This window comes from Silurus meridionalis, chromosome 28 (genome assembly GCF_014805685.1).
Source record: "Silurus meridionalis isolate SWU-2019-XX chromosome 28, ASM1480568v1, whole genome shotgun sequence".
Taxonomy (NCBI): Eukaryota; Metazoa; Chordata; class Actinopteri; order Siluriformes; family Siluridae; genus Silurus; species Silurus meridionalis.
This window is the reverse complement of record NC_060911.1, coordinates 6,438,707-6,462,574: the sequence shown is the minus strand read 5'-3', so window position 1 is coordinate 6,462,574 and position 23,868 is coordinate 6,438,707. Positions and strand designations below refer to the sequence as shown.

Below are 23,868 nucleotides of genomic sequence, written 5' to 3'. Positions count from 1 at the left end.
TTCAACACACACACACACACACACACACACACACACACACACACAGACACACACACACACACACACACATGCACACATCACCGTGGGTGTATGAAGTAGCATTAGAGCATAGTGGGAGGTCTTGCAGAGCAGACAGAGCAGCACTAATTAGAGCTGTAATGCCAGTGGGGGCTGTGTTCTTCTCTCCCTCCATCCCTCAGATTGTCTGGTCAATTAGATATCTGTTTCTTTTTTCTCCTTTCTGCACACTGACTGCAGATAATGAGAGAAACACTGAGAGCATTACGGGCAATTTAGTCTTAACGATGAGTAAAGAACTCTGGAATATTCATTCGGATTGATTGTCTTTCCTCTTTTCACCCTGTGAATCCGTGTGTGTGTTTGTGTGTTTGTGCTTATGTGTATGTGAAGGTGTGGTTCTATAACCAGGGATGGCATGCTATAGTTTCGTTCCTGAATGTGGCCACTAATGCCATCCTCAGAGGAAACCTTCCAGCCGGATTGCAGCCCAAACTGCATGGCATCTCAGCGTTCAATCATCCACTCAACCTCACCAAACAGCAACTGAGCACCTCGGTGTGAGTATTCAACCAATCAGGGCTTATATAACATAAAACTTATATATTGATATTCAGACAATTAGCAGCTCTTCTATATCTACTGTCTGGTTAAGCCAGACGGGAGGGTCTTTTACCCCGATCAGGCATAACATTATGACATTATAACATTAGAAATGGTAAAGTGATTAACACTGATTATCTCTTCATCATGGCACCTGTTAGTGGGTGGATATATTTATTAGGTAGCATTTTGTCGAAGTTGATGAGGTAGAAGCAGGAAAAATGGGTGAGCGTAAGGATTTGAGCGAGTCTCAAAAGTCCAAATTGTGACGTCTAGACGACCGGGTCAGAGCATCTCCAAAACTGCAGCTCTTGTGGGATGTTTCTGGTCTGAAGTACTCCGTATCAATCAAAAGTGCTCCAAGGAAGGAACATGGAGAACCGGCGACAGGTTATGGACAGCCAAGGCTCATTAATGCACGTGGCGAACGATGGCCCGTGTGGTCCGATCCAACAGACAAGCTCCTGTAGCTCAAATTGCAGAATAAAGCTGTTTCTGATATCAGGGTGTCAGAATACACAGTGCCTCGAATAGAGAATACACCTTATATAGATCTCTATGGTTGATAAGCTGCACAAGATCTCTGTTTGTCTATTGAAGAGGGCACGTTGTGAGTGTTCATCCATGGATTTACCACGTTACGCTTTCACGGTTCATTCATTCCGCGTCTGTGATATAATTGTCAGTCTGATTCTGCACGGCCAATCAGACGCCTTCAGTGGCATCGTATGGAGATTGAGCAATTCAGATGAATCGACCTTTTAATTAGCACACTCTATATACAGTTCCATGAGTTTTCCACCAATCAGAAACTTCCATGTGTCATTCTAAGAAAATCGAAACCTCTTATACATTGCAAGTTTCAAAGTTTTCAAATTCTAAAGTGAGGCTAAAGGCAAACTATAGCAGATAATAAACATTAAACAATATTAAACAGTAAAAAGAAAAAGGAGAAAAACATAATAATGAGGCATAAGATATAAATAAGTTATAATTTTAGTGTGAATATTTATCAAATCAGGAGCTCTAGACCATCATTGTGAACGAGTGTTTCGGCCGAACAGCAGCTCTCATGGCATCTAGGAGTGTTTAGTCCAATAGATGCGCTATTACAAGAATCCACTTTCAACTTCTTGTTCCTTGTTCTGGCACATGTTATCGCGTCTGTGTGTGTAACTGTGAGAATGTGTGTAGGTTCCACACTGGCTATTAGTTCATTAATGGCTGTTGTTCACACGATGTTCAAGGTTACCTCATCGGGGCCTAAATAAAGACGTCTGGCTGTAGAGAATATTAAAGTGTATTAAAGCATAACACAGCCTTGTGGCCTGATTGCGTCCAGCTTTTTATGATAAATGCAGTTCCACATTAGTACAGAGAGCTTATTTAATATAGTTATACCCCTCTAGGTAGAGTCTGTGTGTGTGTGTGTGTGTGTGGATATGTGTGTGTATGTGCTTATGTGTGCGTGTGCATACTTTCATGCTTAATTGCACCCACCTTGCGAGGGTGTGTTGATGCCGCAGTGTCATGAATGAAGATGGATCATTAGGAATCAGGGGTCAGTGTCGGAGACAAAGACGGAGTACTGAAGCATTGCACACCCACAGGCCATGCACACAAGCACACACACACACACACACACGGTTTCCTGGTTAAGGGTAACTGGCCGTATCCTATCCTTTTACCTAATGAGAGTTTGGGAAATACTCCCACCATGTGTTCACTAATGACGAATAAAACAGCGCAGTACCACACTGACCTCCTTCATCTCAGTGTGGAGGCAGCGATTTATCTCTTTACAAGGATCAGATACATGACAGATTGAGCCTTTCGAGAAAATGTTCTTGTCCTCAAATGCAGCTCTTAATGAGCTTTAGATGTAGGGTTAGGTGGAAATAATCCAAACGTCCCACAAATTCAGTAATACATGCAAGTGTGTGTGAAGTCATGTTAGAGGAAAGGCAAAAAGTGAGACAGAATGCAAGAAATAGAACCAACGAGCTATCAAAGTTCCAGCAGTAGGAGGTCGTACCAAACCGAGTGTGAAGTCAGGCCGCATCCTCATGCAGCTCATTTCCTCTGAAGCTGAGAGATGTTTCCATATTCATGAAGGTCTCATGGGGAAATGAAAAAAAAAAGCAAGGTTCAAAAATTGCATTCATATTGATTGAGATGTATATATAAGTCAAGAGAAGCAAAGTAGCTGAGTTGGGTGTTTGGTTAATAATTCAGCTTTATTTTTATTTCGCTTTTAACACTCATGAAGCAGTTTTGTGGAAATCTGGATATAGATTTTAACAGAACAAGCTCGAGGTTTTGGGGGTATAGAGGAAGCCTCAGGGGGACCAGACTAGACTCATCATTGGTACTGAATCAGTCCTATCTCTAGTACTTATACATAAAACATGCAATAATCTTAATGAGTGGATGGATGGATTTTTATTGTAACTAATATAAACAGGTACAGTGGCCTAGGACTGTAACTGCTATGAACAGTTTTGCTTTAAGTGTTCATCAATGAACAGCTGATAACCTCAACACTGATGAAACTATAATGAATGGACATTCAGCATCACCCAGATGAGGATGAGTTCACTTTTAAATCTGGTTTCTTTCAAAGTTTTTGCCACTATTGCAGCTGGGTTTCTCATTAGGGATAAAGTTAATTTAAAATAAAGTTTTGTAAAATATGACAAGAATATGACTAAAATTTATAATAACATTCTGTAATGCTGTTTTGGGACAATGTCAAATGTTAAAAGCATGATACAAAAGAAATTGAATTGAACTGTAGGTTAATTATATTGAACTTTAAGTTGTTTGATTTGTTTAAGTTGTAGGGGTCCCTCATTACCATGCACTTTACAGGCGAGTTATCCAGAGAGGTGTTCGTGTCAGAGCACTGGGTCAAGTCCCATGTCAACCTGAAAATAACATGATCTCTATCAGAAGCATGGTCGATTTCAATTTAGTGTTATTTTCTTATGTCTTTATGATGGATGAAACAATGTGGGAAGTGGGTGGAATTACAAATGCAGGGCGCATATGGAACATGCCCCACTATTTGCACTTTGGCTTCTGTCTAAGAAAAGGCAGGGTCAAAGTTTAGTACAAGGTCTGCCATCTGGGTGGAGGTCATGAGTCTTGTTTGGGATCTTTCAAGACTTCAGAACTTGGGAGCTTTATAAGCGATATTAATAACTGTAATAATTAAAAACAATAACAACAAATCGAATGTTGATCGAAGGATTCCAGTAGTGCCTTTCTTTAAAATTTTTAAACATACAAGTACTGTATCACATCATTAACTGTCCATGTGGAAACATAGCAAAAAGTCCTTTAGTTGTCCTGATGATTTACGTAATTGAAAACACTGTACCGGTACGAATGTACCTCTAAATTTTACCAATAGTGGCACTAGACCATTGGTAGCACTTGGCCAAATTTGGCCTAAAACGTGTCTTAGACCTTCCCCAATAAGTGTGGCATATTTTACAACAGTTTACCAGAATGTTTTTTGGGTTCTACTTAAGTCATAAAGAAGAAAAAGAACAAGGAAAGGTAATGTAATAACAGCATATGCAGCTTCTGTGCTTGGCCCCCTATTAATAATGCTAATTAAATAAAAAAACATAAAAATAAATAAATAATAACAATAATGAGAGTGTGTGTTTGTGCATTTTGTGTGCTTTTTGTAATGCAGGATGTCGAGCTCCACAGATGTGGTGGTGGCGATCTGCGTGATCTTTGCCATGTCCTTTATCCCAGCCAGCTTTGTCCTCTTTCTCATTCAAGAGCGTGTCAGCAAAGCTAAACACCTGCAGTTTGTCAGTGGAGTCAATCCTACTGCTTACTGGGTGGCCAACTTTACCTGGGACATGGTATACACACACACACACACACACACACACACACACACACACACACACACACACACACACATAAACTGCATATCATATGCCACATCATGTATTATTTACTGCATATTTTAACATACTGTATGTACTGTATGTCCAGAAAGAACCAAAGACTACAGACCTTTTTAAACTTATCTTTGCTAATATATTAAGATTAAGATATTTTTTATATCCCGTTATGCTTTGTTTCTAGGTTGCATTTGCAATATTTGCAATTTCACTTTTGACTCCCTCTTATGCATACATTAAGCCGAAGGTGTGAATTATTTGGGGTTGCTCTAAGTTTTAGTTAAATAGAGACTTATTCAGGAATTAGTCATCATTTACTTTTGATTGTCTATGTTTACATCCCAGCTTCAGCGTTCCACATTTCTCTTACTTTTATATAAAACCAATTTGTGCAAAATAAAAGAAACGTCTAATAACCTTCTTTTTTTTTACATATGATGGTCTGCTTTGCTTATAGGAAAGTAGGAATAAAACCCAAATGCTGAAATCACATTGAATGTGTATTTTCAGGTGCTTGCAGGATCATAGCAAAAAAACCCCAAAAAAACAGTCAATGATTTTTCTGCTTTTGTGCCATTTTCTAAAACCTGCCTAGAGTTACTATGGCAACATTTTTACAATATACGAGTATTCATGCAAAAGCCTTATTAAATACTTACTGATATTTAACTTAATAATTAGTGACATCTAAAGAGAAATGAATAGAGAATGATGTGCACATGTTAGATAGAGAAGATCAATGACAATTATAAAAGTAATCCAGAAATGTATAATATACACTGTATATACAATTTCATTTTATGCACCTTTACTTAATATTCTTCTATATATTCTTCTATATTCTTTATAAAAAAATATATGTATATTAGGGGTGTAATGGTACACGTATTCATACCGAAATCGTTCGGGACAGGGCTCTCTGTTCGGTACAGACATGCACCAAATGCAATCCTTTTTACGTTCGGAACAAAGTTAAAATCTGAGTTCCCTCAAACTAGAGTTAGCGCAATGTCACTGTGAAAATATATGTGTTTTGCGCATGCATTAAAACGCTACAGAATCCATAGCGTTAGCATTAGCCGCTAAGAGGGGAAGTGGATAACGGCTAACACTAGCACTATGGATATGTAAAATGTATGTATGTGTGTGTGTGTGTGTGTGTGTGTGTGTGTGTGTGTGTGTGTGTGTGTGTGTGTGAGATCCTTATAATTTTTTTATTTAGTTTCAATGTTACCATTACATTAACTAACACATTCTAACATAAAATCGAGGTTTTTCTTGCATGAATTCAGGACTCACTTCGTAATTAATGTTGCTGTTGATTAGTTTCTAATTAGTACATTAATGCTGCATATTATTCCTCAATAGTTTGTCATTAAGTAATATAAGTAATAGTACATGATGATTCATGTACTGTAAATAGTTATAGTTGTTACATTGGGTAGCCAGGAGTCAAGAAAATCATAAATAATAGGCAAGAATTCCTAATGTATAAGGACAAAAGGTTGAGGTCAGAAGATCTTGAGTGGTGGAGTGGAAGATCTTGAGTGACCTGCTATAGAGCTCTGACCTCAAGAACAAAAGTAATAGGACATCTGACTTTCTAACCTTCTACTTGTTGTTCCTTTACAACAGTGTCTGCATATTTTTTACAGCCATAGTCTTATAATCATTTACTTGTGATTTTTAACAATGTCTACTGCATTTTGTTGCAGTACTATGCAATGTCATCTATCTATCTATCTATCTATCTATCTATCTATCTATCTATCTATCTATCTATCTATCTATCTATCTATCTATCTATCTATCTATCTATCTATATTTTCCAGCTATACTGTACAGTATGTGATTCTTCCCCAAACTGTTCCAGTACCTCAATTGTAAAATTGTAAAAGAAAAAAATTCTCTTTATTTGAAATAAGTCCCAAACCTGTTTAATCATGGCAATGCACAAATACCATAAAGATATGCTTCAAATTAGTTGTAGTGAAAGATCTTTAGTGACCTGCTATAGAGCTCTGACCTCAACCTTATTAAACACCTTTGGGATGAAATAAAATGCTGACTGCACTCCTCACCCTACATCAGTACCTGACTTTACTAGCTCCCTTAAAGCTAAGTAAACACTGAATTGAAATTTAGTGGAACATCTTTCCAGAAAGCATAGGTTATTATAACAGCAAATGGGGACTAAATGTGGAATGAAATGTAAAAAAATCATGATCATGTGTCTACAAAACTTTGTTTATATAGTGTATTATTATGTGTTTAGTAAGAAACATATGCATGTAATTGCAATGAAAAAGCGGTATATAATCTACTTCTAATCATAAACAGACCTTTCAAAAAGCTGTATAATTACTGATACGGTGATTTAAAATATATAGAGGGAGTTTTCTTTAATATACCTTACAGGAGAGAAGAATTTTCCTTTTTATTTTTATTTTTATTGTGTCTCCTGCCTTTTCCAAACTGGATACTAGTCATGTAGGATCATCGTCAACAATAAATACCAGTCTGCTTCCTGACCCAGAGCCAAAACCTTCTTCACTTATGAATTGCATCCAATTAGCCCCTTGTCCACATAAGAGCCCTCTGCATGTTTTAAGAAAATAGAGAAAAAGCACTGCAATGGCTAATTAAAAGCACATCGATTCAGCTCTGAATCCTAATCGGGAGACTTTACATTCATTATACTGAGCCGACCATTACCATGTTCCACATACAGTAGCGCTGGTCTTTATACCTCTCTGAATAATAGATGATGATGTGTAGTTTTAAATGACTGGTTCATGATCTAAGTGTCTGTTGTCTTCTGTGTTTATTTTTGTAGTGTAATTATGTCATCCCATGTCTTATCGTCATCGTCATCTTTCTCTGCTTCCAACAAAAAGCCTATGTTTCACCTCAGAACCTGCCCGCACTTGTTCTGCTGTTGATGCTGTACGGGTGAGTTACTGTTGGGCCAATCACAATCCATTTACATCAGCAATGGAATACTAGATGACCTTTGGGCAAAACCTTTAGGCAAAACTCTACATATCTATATCCCTACACAGAGTGTGGCTTAAGCAGGGAGTTTTTTGGTTTTATAAACCCTTCCACTATGACCTTAGTGAAAACTCTGAGCTGTGTCCCCCAGAGGTAGAAATGCAGGCACTGTCGGCATGGTCTGTCTATTTTGTCAGAATTCTCTTATAGTTTCTTAATTCATAATTGGATGAATTCATGATAGATCTGATTTTGATATTTCAGTCCCAGTTGTACATGTTTGTACCTGTATGCCATATTATTCTGATTAAAAATATAGCCTAAAGGTTAATATTTCCCAAAATACAAAGAAACCAGTAGCCTAGATTATACCACCTTGGCTGTCTAACTCATTTTTATTTCTTTATTATTATGATTATAATTATTATTGTTATTATTAGTAGTAGTAGTAGTGATGTGTTCCACTTGGCTGAAATAAAATGAATGTGATTATATCTTGTTATGGGTGCTCTTGATCGGGTTATGTGTTGTAGGTGGGCGATCACACCGATGATGTACCCAGCCTCGTTTATATTCAACGTTCCGAGCACAGCGTATGTGGTTCTCACCTGCATTAATCTCTTCATTGGCATCAATGGCAGCATTGCCACCTTCGTCATGGAGATGTTCAATGATCAGGTGAGATAGACTCAAGCGCACACACACACACACAGAAAAAATAAACAATGTGCAGATATTGCACTTTTTCTAATCTCATTTGGAAGGTTACAGGGAAATGTATGTGAATATTTGATCTGCTAATTGGTTGCATGTGTCAGATTTATTGTGGGACTCCGTCTGAGCAAAGCTGCTACTATCAAACCTTGTTTACTTGTTTACCACAACTGAGTCAGTGTGATGATGAAGAATCGATCAAATAGGCCAGTTGATTGAAGCGTTGCGAAGAAATTAAATGTTTTCTTGTATTTTTTTAAGTATTCTTTTGTATTTTTGGCTGCTGTATTTTACATTTTTTATTTTGATATACTTCAAGTTAAAGTATTTGATATATTTTAAAGTACATTTTGATGTATCTTTGGCCAAACCTGGATTCAACAACAGGAGACCACAAATAATGTTTTACTTCTGAGGCTAATTTGGACAAAGGTTTTATTCCCCTGTCAGAACTTACAGCCCTGTTTATGTATTAAAACAGTTAGTCGATGCTACAAAGTCAGAAAGTTAGTCAGGCATGTTTGATTTAACGTCACACCACACTGCCGTGTTTAGCTCCAACAGTAAAGCTGATGCTTTTTTCATCCTTTCCTCTTCAAACATTCTTCTCCAGCATCTTCTGTCTCTCCACACACACTTCTCTCCGGCCTTGATGGATGAAGATAGAGATTAGGGAAGGTGCCTTGTGGTTTATTGACCGTGGTCATTTGCATTTTGTCTCTGAGGGAGGCGAAAAAAGTGGAAGAGAAGAATGATCGAGGGGAAAAAAAGGCTCATTAAGGGATCTTTTTGTATGTTTGAATGCATAATTCCCTCTGCCTTCTGTTAAACCTAGCAGGTGTCTTCAGGCATGCGGTGATACTGATGTTGTGCAGTGTTGATAAGAGTGTGTATGTGTGTGTCAGCCTTGATATGTGTAAAGCCATTGTGTGCCCCAGTTCTGCATGTCCTACTAGGTCCTATGAGACAACCTCATCTCCTTCATGAATTTTGTGTGTGTGTGTGTGTGTGTGTGTGTGTAAGGACATACATATAAAAGAACATTTCATGCTTAAGTAATTACATTAGCATAATTTTTCATTTGCCACATAAAATAGAGTAGGTTTTTTAAATAGGTCAGTAGCCATATTACATTCTGAAAGCAGCTACTACCTACTGCTAGTACCTCCATCCTACAAAGGTTCTTTTGTAGAAATCTGAGAGATCGCATAGCTGGGCTGAGATTAAGCATGCATACCTCATGCCTATTCAGGAAGTGCTATGTCTCACATCAGGCAGTTCTTTACTAACAGTGTCTGTATTTGGCTATTAAAAAAGTGACAGCATTGATTTTTTCTGAATTAGCTGGAAATTATGTGAATTAGTGGGCATATGAATTTGAAGCCATTTACTGATTTTATACATTGAGTAATAGGACAGTATATTGAATTGTACTGCCTCAGTCAGACTGTCAATATCTCATATATTGGAATAAACACTATATTGACAACTTTTCATTTTCCAGCAATAAGTGCTGCTTTCACCAAACTGTTACCTTAAAGTTGGAGGCACACAATTTTGCACACTTAAACTAGGCGACTCAAACCGTTTCCAGCATGACAATGCCCCTATGCACAAAACCTTGCTACAGTCGACACAGGCTTGCTCATCAGGTCACGTTAAAGATCTTAGCCTAAGATAGAACTCTGGCCTCAACCCTGTTGGACATCTTTGGGATGAATTGACACAGAGTGTACCCCAAGCTTCCCCACTCTACATCAATACCTGCCCTAATAACACCCTTGTGACTGAATAAGCACAAATCTCCACATCTACACTATGTAGTGGAACTTCTTCCCAGTAGAGTGAAGGTTATTATAACAGCAGACTAAATGTGGAATGGGATATTTAAAAAAACCTGTACGAATCTTATGTTCATGTGTCTACAAACTTTTGTAAAATATTGTGTACATATAGTCTTGCTGCATTGAAGTGTTTTGGGGGGGGATTACAAACAGAGGGGGAAAAATCATGATAACGATCAAAATGTTTGATGTAATATTTAAGACATGTTTGCGTTCACAAAAATCTATCAAATGGATGGATCAACACTGGCTTTGCTTTCTGTAAAAAGCTCTCTGCAATTTTCACCTCAAGGTATAAATATTTAAAGACAAAGAAAGGAAAAACTTTCCCATACTAAGTTATGTGCCATAAATGTACATTTAATTAATAAATGTAATTCAAATTAATGTAAAGTCTATAGCAATGTGTTTTCATTTTTCAGTCAACGATCTTATACTGTTGCAAACTAAATGTGCCAGTTTTGGACTATTGTTTGATGGTATAAGAACTAATACTATAGTTGTCTGATTTTAGTTCAGTCAAACATTATGACCATTGATTATTCATCATATATAACAAGCTTAAATAGTCAGTTAAAAAACCCCACTATTTACTGTGACAGGAATCAGTCATTGGTCATGTCAGTTCAAGGGTCACAAAAAAGGTGGCAGGTCTTCCAGTGCTGTGGGTTAATATTGTTGAGTTCAGGTCAGCTGACCTCATCCAGATTCATATTTCTAATAGTTAATTCACCATTTGTACTAGTGGGGAAAAGTAAAGCATTATCTGTATAAAGACACACTTGGATTTATTTGAATCCAAAATTATAAGCAGTCACAAGTTTTTTTTAGTTCATTGGTTTAATAGGGCAAGTATAACATGCAAGCTTTCACTTTCCTCAAGGGCAAGCAAGTTAATTTATGATTTGTCCATGCCTCATTACAATTTTTTTTTCGTTATGCTTTAAACGTAAACTTTTTTCATATGAATGAATGTGCAGCTTTTTCCCCCCACAAGATAAAAGTGATGTCCATAATTCTGCATAACTAAGCTTAAGTAATCTCATACACACACTCAGATACGGTCAAGCAGTCTACCACAGTTCACTGTATCATTGTAACAGTGTCCAATCTTTCCATCACTACTAAAAGAATCATGTACATCAAACACACTATTCAGTGGGTCTGACGTTCCCTCTGAGATTCCTCAGTTTTATTTTCCTCAGTTCTTATATTCTCCAAATCCCCCATGGAAAGCTGTCTCAGCGGGAATGTGTGCATAAGTGTGAGTGTAGAAAAACAGGGCGGAGTGCTGGAGGAAATATGGATCACCCGAGTGCCGGAGAGAATTGTGCGCTCGAGATGATTTATGAGTTTACGACAGGAGTTTGAGGAAAGTGGCCTGGGTTTGCTCAGTGGAGTCTGATGCCCCTCTGCACGCTTGGCCTGATGAGAGAGAGGAGTGCAGATGGGATTTGATGTTTCTGGCATTAGTCACAGTGTTATTGTTGACTTCTGTTTCTGTTCGCTCTTTGATCCAATACACAGTGTAAAAAAAAATCTGTACTCCGATTTGGGGCGATGTGTCAAATTTGTGGTAAGAGGGTTGTAAGAGTTATGTGAAAGGGGTGTGGCTTAGATGCTTTTTGCAAATGAAATTCAACGCATTGACTACTAATAAGAATAAAGGCCAGTGAAGACACTTCATTTTTCTGTCTTTTTGTACATTTCATTTCTAATTGAAGTAGAAGAAGTACATTTGGATTTATTTTTTAAATAGCTTGGGAGATGCCATATCAATTACATTGTGTTTACAGTAAGTTTTTCAAAATCTTTCTGAAATCTTATAAGTAGATTCTCATGGTTTCTTCCTCATCAGTCGCTCCAGGCTTTCTCGTCGGGGATAAATACAGTACACATAAATTGTAATGTATGTGAACATTCTGTAAAACTGCTTTGAGAAAAGATCTATTGTTAATTGTGGGGTGTTAATTAGGGGGGTTGGTAGCTTAGTGGCATTGGACTTACAGTAGATCTAAAGGTCATGAGTTTAAATCCCAACCCACACCAAGCTGCCACTTCTGGGCCCCTGAAAAAACCCTTAACCCCATAGCTGCTTAGTTTAGGAATAAAATAAAAAATGTGAGTCACTCCGGATAAGGGCATCTGCCATATGCTGTAAATGTAAATTAAATGTAATAATAGAAAATGAATCAACACCTTATAAACAATCACATTCTAGAATTTACTCTTTGAGTGTATTCTAGAATGTGATTGTTTATAAGGTTTATAAGGCCATACATGTAAATGCTACTGTAATAACAGGAGAAATAAACAACTGTTTATGGATTTATCATTTAAATGATAGCATTAACCTGTCAGATCTCAGACTGCAGAGTCTCTACAAACACCACAACCTCCAAACATCTTTTATACTCCCACACACTGTTATAGCTAGCAACTGATTGAGCACAGGTGTACTCAATTACAAACTGACACACACACACACACACACACACACACACACACACACACACACACACACACACACTCATACTTTTTTATACACTCATTGCAAAATAACACTTTTTTGCAATTTCATTCCTAAGACTTTCCAAGCCACTTATCTTTCTGTATTGATATCTCACTAACAATTCGATTTGCCCCTGTTTTTTGTGTTGTCTTGTCCCATGGATTTTCTGTTCAAACCTCATCTGACCTTGCCTGAATTTTCATCACGATTTTGCGTTCCTTTTGGATTCAGCCTGGTTTTTTTGGGGGGGTTTTTTGTGTGTCTATTGCATTTGCATCTACTTCTTATGTGACAGCTAATTTGAAAGCATTCCATAACATTAAATATACAAACTTAAAAAAATATATTTTATTCATGATTTTTTAATGAACAAAATATTGAATTCAAAGTGAATTTTTGTAGTATAAGAGGAATCAAAGTCTTTTGTATATACAATCCTTTTTGAGTCAATTGCCAGCACATGAGCTAACTAATTACAAAGTAAGATCATGGGAACTTGAAAATGAGTCCTATAAATAGAAAATATTTGCCAACCAATCAATTGCTTTTAAACTAGCCATGATAAAATATGATGAGCTATTTACAAACAGTAATAACCAATTTTTGGATTTAAGTTCAGTCTGTTGTCTGTTATTTATGTCAAAAATAAGATATGTAAGATATTGCTATAAATGTTATATACATATATCAAAATATGTACACATATACAGCACCTAGACCATAATATTGCTCAAAAGGTCATTAAGATGGTCGACCTCAGGGCTCAGTACTTTAAAACTGTCAGGCCGAGCATTATAATTCCAAGGCTGTTTCAACTGCGGGTTCTGTTTTAAATAAACAGAACCAGCTAAAAATTGTGGTTTTAATGCTGTGTAATACAAAGAACAGCTATCGGTCACCAATGCAAATCCCAGCATTACATTAATTGTTAAATTGAATTATTTGTTAAGTAACAATTAATTAATTGTTTAACTTAAAAAAACAAAAAAAAAGAAAGTTGAACAAAGTTTCGGTGTCTCCACTGAGACTCTCTTACTCTCTCTTTCTCTCTCTCTCACTTAATCTCACACTTATTCTCTCACTCTCTCTGTTTTTCTCTGTCTGTTCCTTTATATAATGGCATAAACGTTGCCACCATTTTATTCAGCGGATTCCATTGTAGCAATTAGGCTTAACAGAAGTAGACTAATGGCAAAGGAAGGATTTATTGATCTCTCTCTCTCTCTTTCTTTTTTCTTTCACACACACACACACACACACACATTGCTCTTGGATGGAGAAAATCGGCAGACTGATCGAATGACTTCACTAGAATAAAAGTACAACAAAATTATGAAAAGGAGTAGGGAAGTCAGTTCTATACTATATTTAACTGAGAACCTATTAAAGAACCTCAAACAGAACACAGTCCCCAAAGTAAAAACCCACTATGTTTTTTCTCGGTTCACTTATTTAACAGTCATCCAGAGCAGCTGCAAAAGATACAATGCCGCACAACTCAAGGCAGAACCCACTGCGTAGTATAAAACACAAAGGCTTTTCTTTCGCTCTATAAATAAAATAAATTAAGCATCACTTCCCATCTGTGTATCTTATTTATCATGCTCTTTCTCTCTTTCTTTCATTCTCTGTCAAGAAAGGCAGATGGAAGCTTTCAATCACTTTGAATGTGTCATAAAATAGACTTCTTCTCTAGTGTGTGTGTGTGTGTGTGTGTGTGTGTGTGTGTGTGTGTGTGTGTGTGTGTGTGTGCCTCTTCATGTGGGCAAAATTTGTTGCCAAAAATGCTGGTAATCATCATAACAAAATGAAGAGTACACTTTAATTAACTTGTGTGTGTGTGTGTGTGTGTGTGTGTGTGTGTGTGTGTGTGTGTGTGTGTGTGTGTGTGTGTGTGTGTGTGATAAGAGTGTCACACGGTGTACAGATGCAGCAATACGTCTTTCTTAATTATGGGTATGAAAACAGTTGCTTTGTTGCTGCCACACTTGGTGCCATACAGTACATGCATGCAACAACTCACACTTATACACACACTAGCTAATATTTAACACTTGTAATGCCAAACCATATGATGTGTTGTTTTTTTTTTTCCTCACCTAATTTTTTTCTTGTTTTCTCTCCCATCATTCTCTCTAGAACATTACTGATATCAATAACATAGTCAAGCAAGTGCTGTTGATCTTCCCTCACTTCTGTCTGGGTCGGGGCCTCATTGACATGGCCAGAAACCAGGCCATGGCAACAATCTTCATCAGTCTGGGTAAGGAACATATAATCAAACACACAAACACTCCCACACACCAAGGCACTATCATTAACAACAAGCACAGAAGATATCTTAAGCTGTTTCATCACCATGCCAGAATTTTACAAAATAGGCCAAGTGGTTGTGTCTATGTTCACTGACTCCAAAAAATCCACTGCTGACTTTCACCCCTCAGTATCCACTAGCTAATCCCCTATCCCACCCTGTCTAATCCATACATCCGTCCATTACCTGTTTCATCCTTTAGTCTATCTACTGCTGCATCTTCTAATCCAGCTCGATCCCATCCACTAATTCCATAGACGTTTCACTAGCCCATGCCCTGGTTAATCACTTTAAAAAACCCTTTTCGTAGTCTATAGACCCCTTTAGTGCTTGTAAATAAAATTAGATGCCCACATGCCCACATAACCTGGCATAGTAACTTGGTTAATGGGTAGTAACAGTGGACCTGAAGCAATTCCAGGGTGAATTTTATTTGAGAATCAGATTGATATTATTTGAATTGTTATCCACTTCTTATTATAGATGCCCACTCTAAGACAGAGAGTGCTATTCAGCAAATTTCCAAGATCCTCATACTGTAGCTTGGTGAAATGTCAGTAGCTGAATAAAAAGTGTCTAGCCTAAAATGAATCAGACATACAGTATCTACATATATAAGGGTCCCTGGTGGTCTAGTGGTTAGGATGCGGCACTCTCACCGCTGCAGCCTGGGTTTGATCCTTGGTCAGGGAACCGTCCCAAGCCTGGATAAATGGGGAGGGTTGCGTTAGGAAGGGCATCCAGCGTAAAAACATGTGCCAAATCAAACATGCGGATGGTCCGCTGTGGCGACCTCTAATAGGGGGGGCCGAAAGAAAGTTTTTAGAGTATCTACATATATCATACACGATACTAGGGAGAGTTTAAAGGCTTAAAAATCTATTTGTTGTTCGTGAACATGTCCGATGTTGTAATGTTTTAAGATTACAATTTTTTGGCATCGTGGCAACAAAATTTACAATTGTTGATTGAACAAAGTTAGCTAGCTAAATATGTGCATTTTGCAAATATCTTCAGTAACAGCATTACCAAGTCAGTTTTCACTACACTGTATAGCATTTTTATATTGTTAGCATGAAACTTTATATTTTTATATTAATTTATATAAAATGTTATATCCCACATTCTCTACACATATTGTGCCTTACACACATCCTGCACTAATATAACCTTTCAAGCATATGTTCATATATATATATATATATATATATATATATATATATATATATATATATATATATATATATATATATACAATACATTTTCATTACCATATTCTTTATATTTATTTGCTGTAAATTTATAAATTTATTCACCTATTCTATATTACATGCTGTACATATATTATATTATCTATCTATCTATCTATCTATCTATCTATCTATCTATCTATCTATCTATCTATCTATCTATCTATCTATCTATCTATCTATCTATCCATCCATCCATCCATCCATCCATCCATCCATCCATCCATCCATCCATCCATCTCTAGCTATATAGGATTGTTAAGGCAATATGAATGAGGTGTGTTTGGTAATTAGCAAGCAAGGCCTGTTACATTTTGTAATTAGCATCCCGGCTTCACTAATATAATAAGTTATATTAGCTATTTAGCAGAGATGTAAATGCAAAAGCTTCTAGGATCAATTATCCCTTGTAATGACCTGTAACTACAACCATCTTTTGTTGGCTTGGAAATTTGTCCAGGTTTTTAGTATGCTATGTAATCAAAGGTGCTAATGAAAATACACAATTTTTCAACAGCTACTCAACAGAACAACATAACATTTATTGCCAGATTCTGAATTGGTCTCCAAAATGTACATTTGCAGTACATTTGGCAGACACCCATATATGATATACAGACATATTTTGAAGTCTCTCAATAAATCCATTCTGGTATTGGTTCATTGGGTCAAGAGATAAGAATGTTATCGGCCTAGAAAACCGTTAAAAGGGAAATATAGTCTGGAAAGCAAATTTTGCAGAGAAGTTCTAATTTAAGTACTTCCGGAAGAGGTATGTTTTGAGAGGCTGTTTGAAGACTGCTAGTGACTCAGTTGTTCAGACATCAAGGAGAAGCTCATTCTACCACCCAGGTGCCAGAACAGAGAAAAGTCGTAAAGCATGGGTTCTTTGTACCATGAGAGATGGTGGGATCAGTTGAGCAGCCCTAAAGGATTGGAGGGAGCATGGTGCAGTGCAGGGTGAGATAAGTGCTTTGAGGTTGGTGGGTGCTAGTCCGTTTTTAAGCTTTGTAGGTGAGCATAAGTTTTGAAATCTGATACCGGTTACTTCAAGAAGCCGGTTGAAGGAACTCAGCAATGGGATTGTGTGGGAGAATTTAGGAAGGGAATCAAAAAAAGACTAATGTCTCAGTGATTTGTATTCCTCATGGATCTACTGTATTTTCTAACCAGTCTTCTATTTCATACCTTATTCCATGCTCCATTTCCTCCAATATCCTAATCATATCTCTTTAGGCTATGATTTGAATAACAGCAGACTTACGCAAGCACTTACAGTATAAGCACTGGTTCAAGAGTATATTTTCCACTTTATGTTCAAAACAGACATCTCAGACATCATCTGTTCAGAATCCATGACACTAGTCTCCATACAAGTGGTACCAGGAAGCTGCAATTATAAAACAAAGCACTTTACAGTCTTTATTTTTAACCATGAACTTGAATGTTTCAGCATTAAAAGGGGGAACCTGGTGGTCTAGTGGTTCTCACCGCTTCGGCCCAGGTTCGATCCCTGGTCAGGGAACCAACCCCAGCCATTAGGGTTGCACCAACCCTTAGTGCCGGTCCCAAGCCCGAATAAATGGAGAGGGTTGCGTTAGGAAGGGCATCACGCCTAAAAACATGTGCCAAATCAAACATGCGGATGCTCTGCTGTGGCGACCCCTAATGGGAGAAGCCGAAAGAAAGAAAGAAAGAAAGAAAGAAAGAAAGAAAGAAAGAAAGAAAGAAAGAAAGAAAGAAAGAAAGAAAGAAAGAAAGAAAGAAAGAAAGAAAGAAAGAAAGAAAGAAAGAAAGAAAGAAAGAAAGAAAGAAAGAAAGAAAGTCATGACTTAAATGCTTCCCCAAGCCCTGAGAATTTCTCTTCCAAAACTGAGTGTATTCAGAATGGTACAACAATTGGTGCATCTCTCTCGGTGTATGTATGTATGTTTAGCAAGCAGACTTTCAGCTATATATAGACATAAGCATTTGGCTGAGGATAAGAGTGAGGATAAAGTGATTGAGAAAAGATAGAGCACATAAGAGCTGAGCTATAGAGAGCATTTGAAGAAGGGAAGAGAAGATAAAAACCATCAGTACGCATTCTTTAACAACGTATAGGGGCATATTTACACTGTGGCCTGGGAGAATTCTGTTCTCTTACAGCTGCTACCTAGTGATTTTATTTCCTTCAGAAGCATCAGCGTCATTGATTTTCTCCCTCCAGAAAATTCCCGCTCAAAAATGTCAAAATAAGCCTGATAAAAATGCAAATAAGCGTCTTTGATTTTACAAGTAGACGCTGCCTCTGGAGTCAGAACAAACAATGCCAGCTGCCACATGATGTGTTTAGTAAGAAATTTAAATTATTATTTTTATTCCTCAAGCGATCATGAAACTGGATGCTATGGCAGAGTATCTGAAACTATGCAAGGACAAAAACCGATTTTCATTGAAATGAAAATGAACCACTAATAGAAATTACTCCACATGTGTATTGATTTGATTTGATTAATGCTCTTGAAATTCACAGTCAAATTCAAAATCAGGCTTAATTTTTTCTTTTTTAAATTTGAGAACTTGGTGAATAAACCTACACCAATACACATATCAGGCATAACATTGGCATTATAACATTGACAGATGAAGTGAATAACACTGATTATCTCTTCATCGTGGCACCTGTTAGTGGGTGGGATTTAATGGGCAGCAGGTGAACATTTTATCTCAAAGTTGACGTGTTAGAAGCAGGAAAAGTTTGACGAGGGACAAATTGTGACGTCTAATCGACTGGGTCAGAGCATCTCCAAAACTGCAGTGCATAATACATTAACAAATTCAAAAACAAATGATCAAATACGAAAACACAACGACAAGATTCAGACAAACCGGAAAAGGTAGGTATAGTTGAATGGAATGGTGAATGGAAACTTACCGATCATTGGACGAGACACCTGATATTCACCTGTGTATCTTGAATGACAGGTGTCCCGTCCAATGATCTGTAAGTTTCCATTCACAAACTATACCTACCTTTTCTGGTTTGTCTAAATCATTGCACGAAACACATTAACAAATCCAAAAACACAACGACAAAATTTAGACAAACTGGAAAAGGTAGGTGTAGTTTGTGAATGGAAACTTACCGATCATTGGACGAAACACCTGTCATTCAAAATATACAGGAAGACTGTTGTACTTGCAATAGCAAGTACAATTTACATTACAATACACAGAACAGGTGCATGAAAATATATATATATATATATATATATATATATATATATATATATATATATATATATATATATATATATATATATATAAATGTTAAACTTTACTTTCATTGAAAAATCCTCTATTAGCATTTATAACAGCTTTACACACTCCTGGAACCCTGACATTTTGTTTCTCCAAACATTCAGCTAAAATTATTTGCCATGCCTCTTTTAAAAGGTGAGCAGTTCAATAGGATTTATGTGCAGTGACTGGGCAGGCCATTTCATGATAGATAACACTTCAGCCCAATGTTTGCTCTCTAAATAACGCTTACAGAGTTCAGACATATGCCTTGGGTTATTGTTGCATGGTAAAGTTGGTAATATATTTCAAACCACACATCTGCATGTATTCGAAATATGACTGTACAGTAGGTGCAGGGTAGCTTTCAGGGTGGGAAAGGGCACACTTATATTTTTCTTGTCACAATCACAGTGACAATAGTCAGTAACAACCAATAGAGGAAAATAAATCATGCTTTATGCAGATGGTTTAGTCTTATCTTTGATGCATCATGAACAACAGTTAGAAAAGGTCTGTTTGGCTGACTTGACATGTCTCAGAAGAAGCACGTTAGCCCCCACCATCCCCAGTTGGCGGGTGTCATGTGATGTATGATTGCTGGTGGGTGTGAATGTCCAACCTGGGGAGGATAATTGTGAAAAAATTTAAATACCGTAATTTCCGGACTATAAAGCGCACCCATATATAAGCCGCACTGAATTTGACAAAGATTTTTATTTTAAACATAAATAAGCCACAGGTCTACACTGAAACTAATGAAATTTACACAGGCTTTAACGAAAGACAGTGACTGTAACACAGTGTAACAGGTGAAATATGTTGTGGCTCCTTTAAGAGCAGAGCGGCATTTTGGAAATAGGCTGCCGCCGCATTTTTCCGGTATTACTGCATGTGTGCAAGGCCGAGGAATATGTCCTTATTATTTTCTGATGCTCATTTCCAAGTTTCTTTGACTAACCCGTAACGCTGTTGCCAAGAAAAATAAAAAAGCACGAGTTTTGGAAACCTGGCTGTGCTTATATGATTTCTGTCGCAACTGGAGTTAGCGAGCTCTCCCATGACCCAGACTCAATGCGTTACAACGGCTTGTATCTAAACAGTAGCCTACCAAGAAGGTCATTGTTCACTGTCTTCCTACTTCCTTTCACAACAATTTCTTTCAGGAGTTTATCTTTTGGCATCGTCGTGCATTTAAAAAAAAACTTTTTTTCTCCCGATGGCGTGCAGCTCAGAACACAGGTGAGGTGCGTTTTTTTTGTTTCCGTTCGGAAATTTCATTGGTTTAATGTTATGGGGTTCAGTTTTTTGGCTTGAAGTTTGTGAAACCGGGAAAAACCCAGGAAAAATTCATAAATTAGCCACTTCGTTGTTTAAGCCGCAGGGTTCAAAACGTGGGAAAAAAGTACCGGCGTATAGTCCGAAAAATACGGTAATACTTAAATAGCTTAAATTTTTAGCTTAGGTAATCCCTATGCCTGCTGTCTTTTCTAAAATTGTATTTCCTTCAGCCATTTCATAAGATTCAATATTATTGAGCAAACATCCAGGTTTGTGATGAATTCTAGGTAGAATGAATAGGCCAAGGTCATTAATATATACAGATGCTCCCCACTTTACAAACATTCACTTTACGAACTTTACGAACTTTTGTGGATACGAACAAACCTGTCCTCAATGTAAAATTCGTTTGAAATCAAAAAACATTATATTTTTAATTGCTTAATACTACATATTGTATACAGTATTTCAATTATTTTGATTTGTTTTAGTATATTTTATTGTTTTTTTGTCAGTATTTATAGCTCATATAGGAGATATGCATAGTCACTAACGAACACAGTAACAACTTACGAAAAAATTCATGCTACGAGCGGTCATTTAAAACAGAACTTGTTTGTAAAGTGGGAGCGTCTGTACTAAATGGACAGAAGTATTAGGGCATCTGACCTTTCTAGCTATATGTGGTTCTTTGCCACATCATACCAAAGAGTGAACTACTGTAGGAGACCCAAACTTGTTCCATAATGACAGTGGTCCTGTGCACAAAGCCAGCTCCATGAATATATAGTTGATGTGGGATGGAGGGGAAGATTTTGAATGGCCTGCTATGAAGCTCTGACCACAACCCTATGAAACTCTTTTGGGATGAACTGCCCTCCTCACTCTGCTTCATTACCCGATTTTACTTGTGGTTCTTGTCTCCACCAGCACACTCTAAAATTAAGTGGAACATCTTCCCAAAAGAGTGGAGGTTATTGTAACAGTAAATGAGGAGTAAATGTAAAATGGGATATTCAAAACCACATACGAAGTTCACGGTCAGGTGTCCACAAATGTTTGTTCATATAGTTTAGCTTGGGGTAAATCATTTGAAACAAATTTGGCAGTCAATAAAAAAAAAAAAGAAAAAGTAAATGGCCTTAAAATTCTGCTTCTGTTTATTTGTGATTGTAAAAGCAGCTACAGTTAAAACATTTCAGAATAATTATTCAAATTACAAGGCCCTTTGAGATATAGATTTGACATGTCATAGTCCGGCGCTCTTGCGTGTCAGCTCGATTTGTTCACAGTGTTGTGCTTTTTAAAACCAAACTGTTTTCATGCCATGCTTTGTTTGATGACCCAGAAAAGATATCGGGTGCAGACAGCATAGAAATGGAAGCGGAGGACAAATCAATATTTAGTAGAAAGGAGGAGTGCGGGGTGAGATTTAAAAAAGGTGGATAAGACTGAACAAGTGTTTCCTACCAGCACATTAGAACAACTAAGAAGCTCCTATGCAACTGATAATAGTACCATATAATCTGTAAAACAATGTGTTCCAGGGGCATTTAGGGCAATCAGCATTTAAAGTGTTTACAGCTCTTAAATAGATGCTGTTCAACATTTGGTGTTTGCAAGTATGTAGTTAAAGTTTTCTCACTACCCATGTGTATGTTGTCTGTTAAAACACTGTTGAGGCTTTAAATAGACACTGGCATTGAAAAACTCCTTACACAAAATCCTCACACGGGTACCTTTTTCCCATTTTTCCCTCAATTCCTGGTTTTATCACCCTGTATGCTTATTGATTTAGAACCTCACCTATTTTTAATGGCTGTCTGCCTGTGTTCTGACCCTGAATGTAGACTCTGAAATGATTCATGGATTGGTTTAAAAAATAAAGGGCATTTTTATGCCTTTAAATCCTGCCTTGTGGAACACTATTGGGAATATCCTTTGGACAAGTGCAAAAATATACACATTCACATATAAGTTTAAAGAAGTCAATCAGTATATTTTTGGCATGTAAAAGTACTCAATAGAAACCCAGGAGAATATAACTCACCTTATTGATCAATACTACCCGCTTATTTCAAAAATAACACTCTTTTTCCTTTATACATGGCTTTAATGTAGTCCTTGTAATATATATATATATATATATATATATATATATATATATATATATATATATATATATATTGCTTGTTAACATAATTATTTTTTGCTCTCTAGTTTGCTTATATAGGCTCAGGGATCTGTTCTCATTTACTTTTCACTTAATAAATTAATTGGAATTTCTAATTTCACAATTTTTCACAAACTTTATAATAGCTTCCAATTCTTGTTAAATGTCTCTGGTTATTGGTACTTCAGTAAATACATAATATATGGGAAAAATAGTTATATTGATTTGTAATTAATGAAAAAAATATGAAATACGTAAATGTGTCAGATTTTTTTTTATTTTTTTATTATCATATATGAATTTATTATTGAACAAGCACACCTGTATCTGGAATTGATTAAGGGAAAAGCTGTGTTCAACCTTAGTGTCCTCAGCAATTATTCTTTAAAAGCTCATTAGCTCTCAACTGGCTGTGACAGTGTAAAATGTATTACAGAGGAGAAAATGACCTATTTATGCTAATTAGATAATTATTGTATTGTTTCAGAATGAAACACAGAGCTGTTTTGGAGTGGTGTAAAGCATTTCTCCAACATTTATTTTTCTTTACCCACTTAACGTGAACTTGTCAATGCTCTCTGTTAGAAGAGAAAAGATAGAATTTAATTACTAAGTTACTGTCAGCCCTGATGAAAAAAATGGAATAGAAACCCTCAAAAATTGTGTAATTTGCATGGTTATAGGGGACTCAGGACTTGTATTAGCTTTAATGGAAACTGTAATTGTTCTTGTGGGTCCACCCTGGGAATTTGTTACCTTTTGGTGGTAGCAATATATTTTTAGTATGTACCATTTGGAACACCTGGCAACTTGTAGATCACATGTTGCTATCTACTGGACACTAGTAGATTGCGTTCGGAAAGTATTCAGTCCCCCTCTCCTTTTTATTTTTTATTTTTTATGATGCAGCCTGACACTACAATTTTTCAAATTAACACACAGTACCCCATAAAG

At 36.8% G+C, this 23,868-nt stretch overlaps 1 protein-coding gene across 1 annotated transcript in view; it reads left to right on the top strand.

Annotated features, from left to right (window-relative positions):
• Positions 1-23,868, top strand: part of LOC124381467 (phospholipid-transporting ATPase ABCA1) — a 175,305-nt gene that overhangs the window by 128,512 nt on the left and 22,925 nt on the right. The window contains 5 exon segments of the mRNA XM_046843110.1: positions 412-578; positions 4,328-4,505; positions 7,387-7,502; positions 8,078-8,222; positions 14,754-14,877. Coding sequence (XP_046699066.1) covers positions 412-578; positions 4,328-4,505; positions 7,387-7,502; positions 8,078-8,222; positions 14,754-14,877 — 730 coding nt within the window.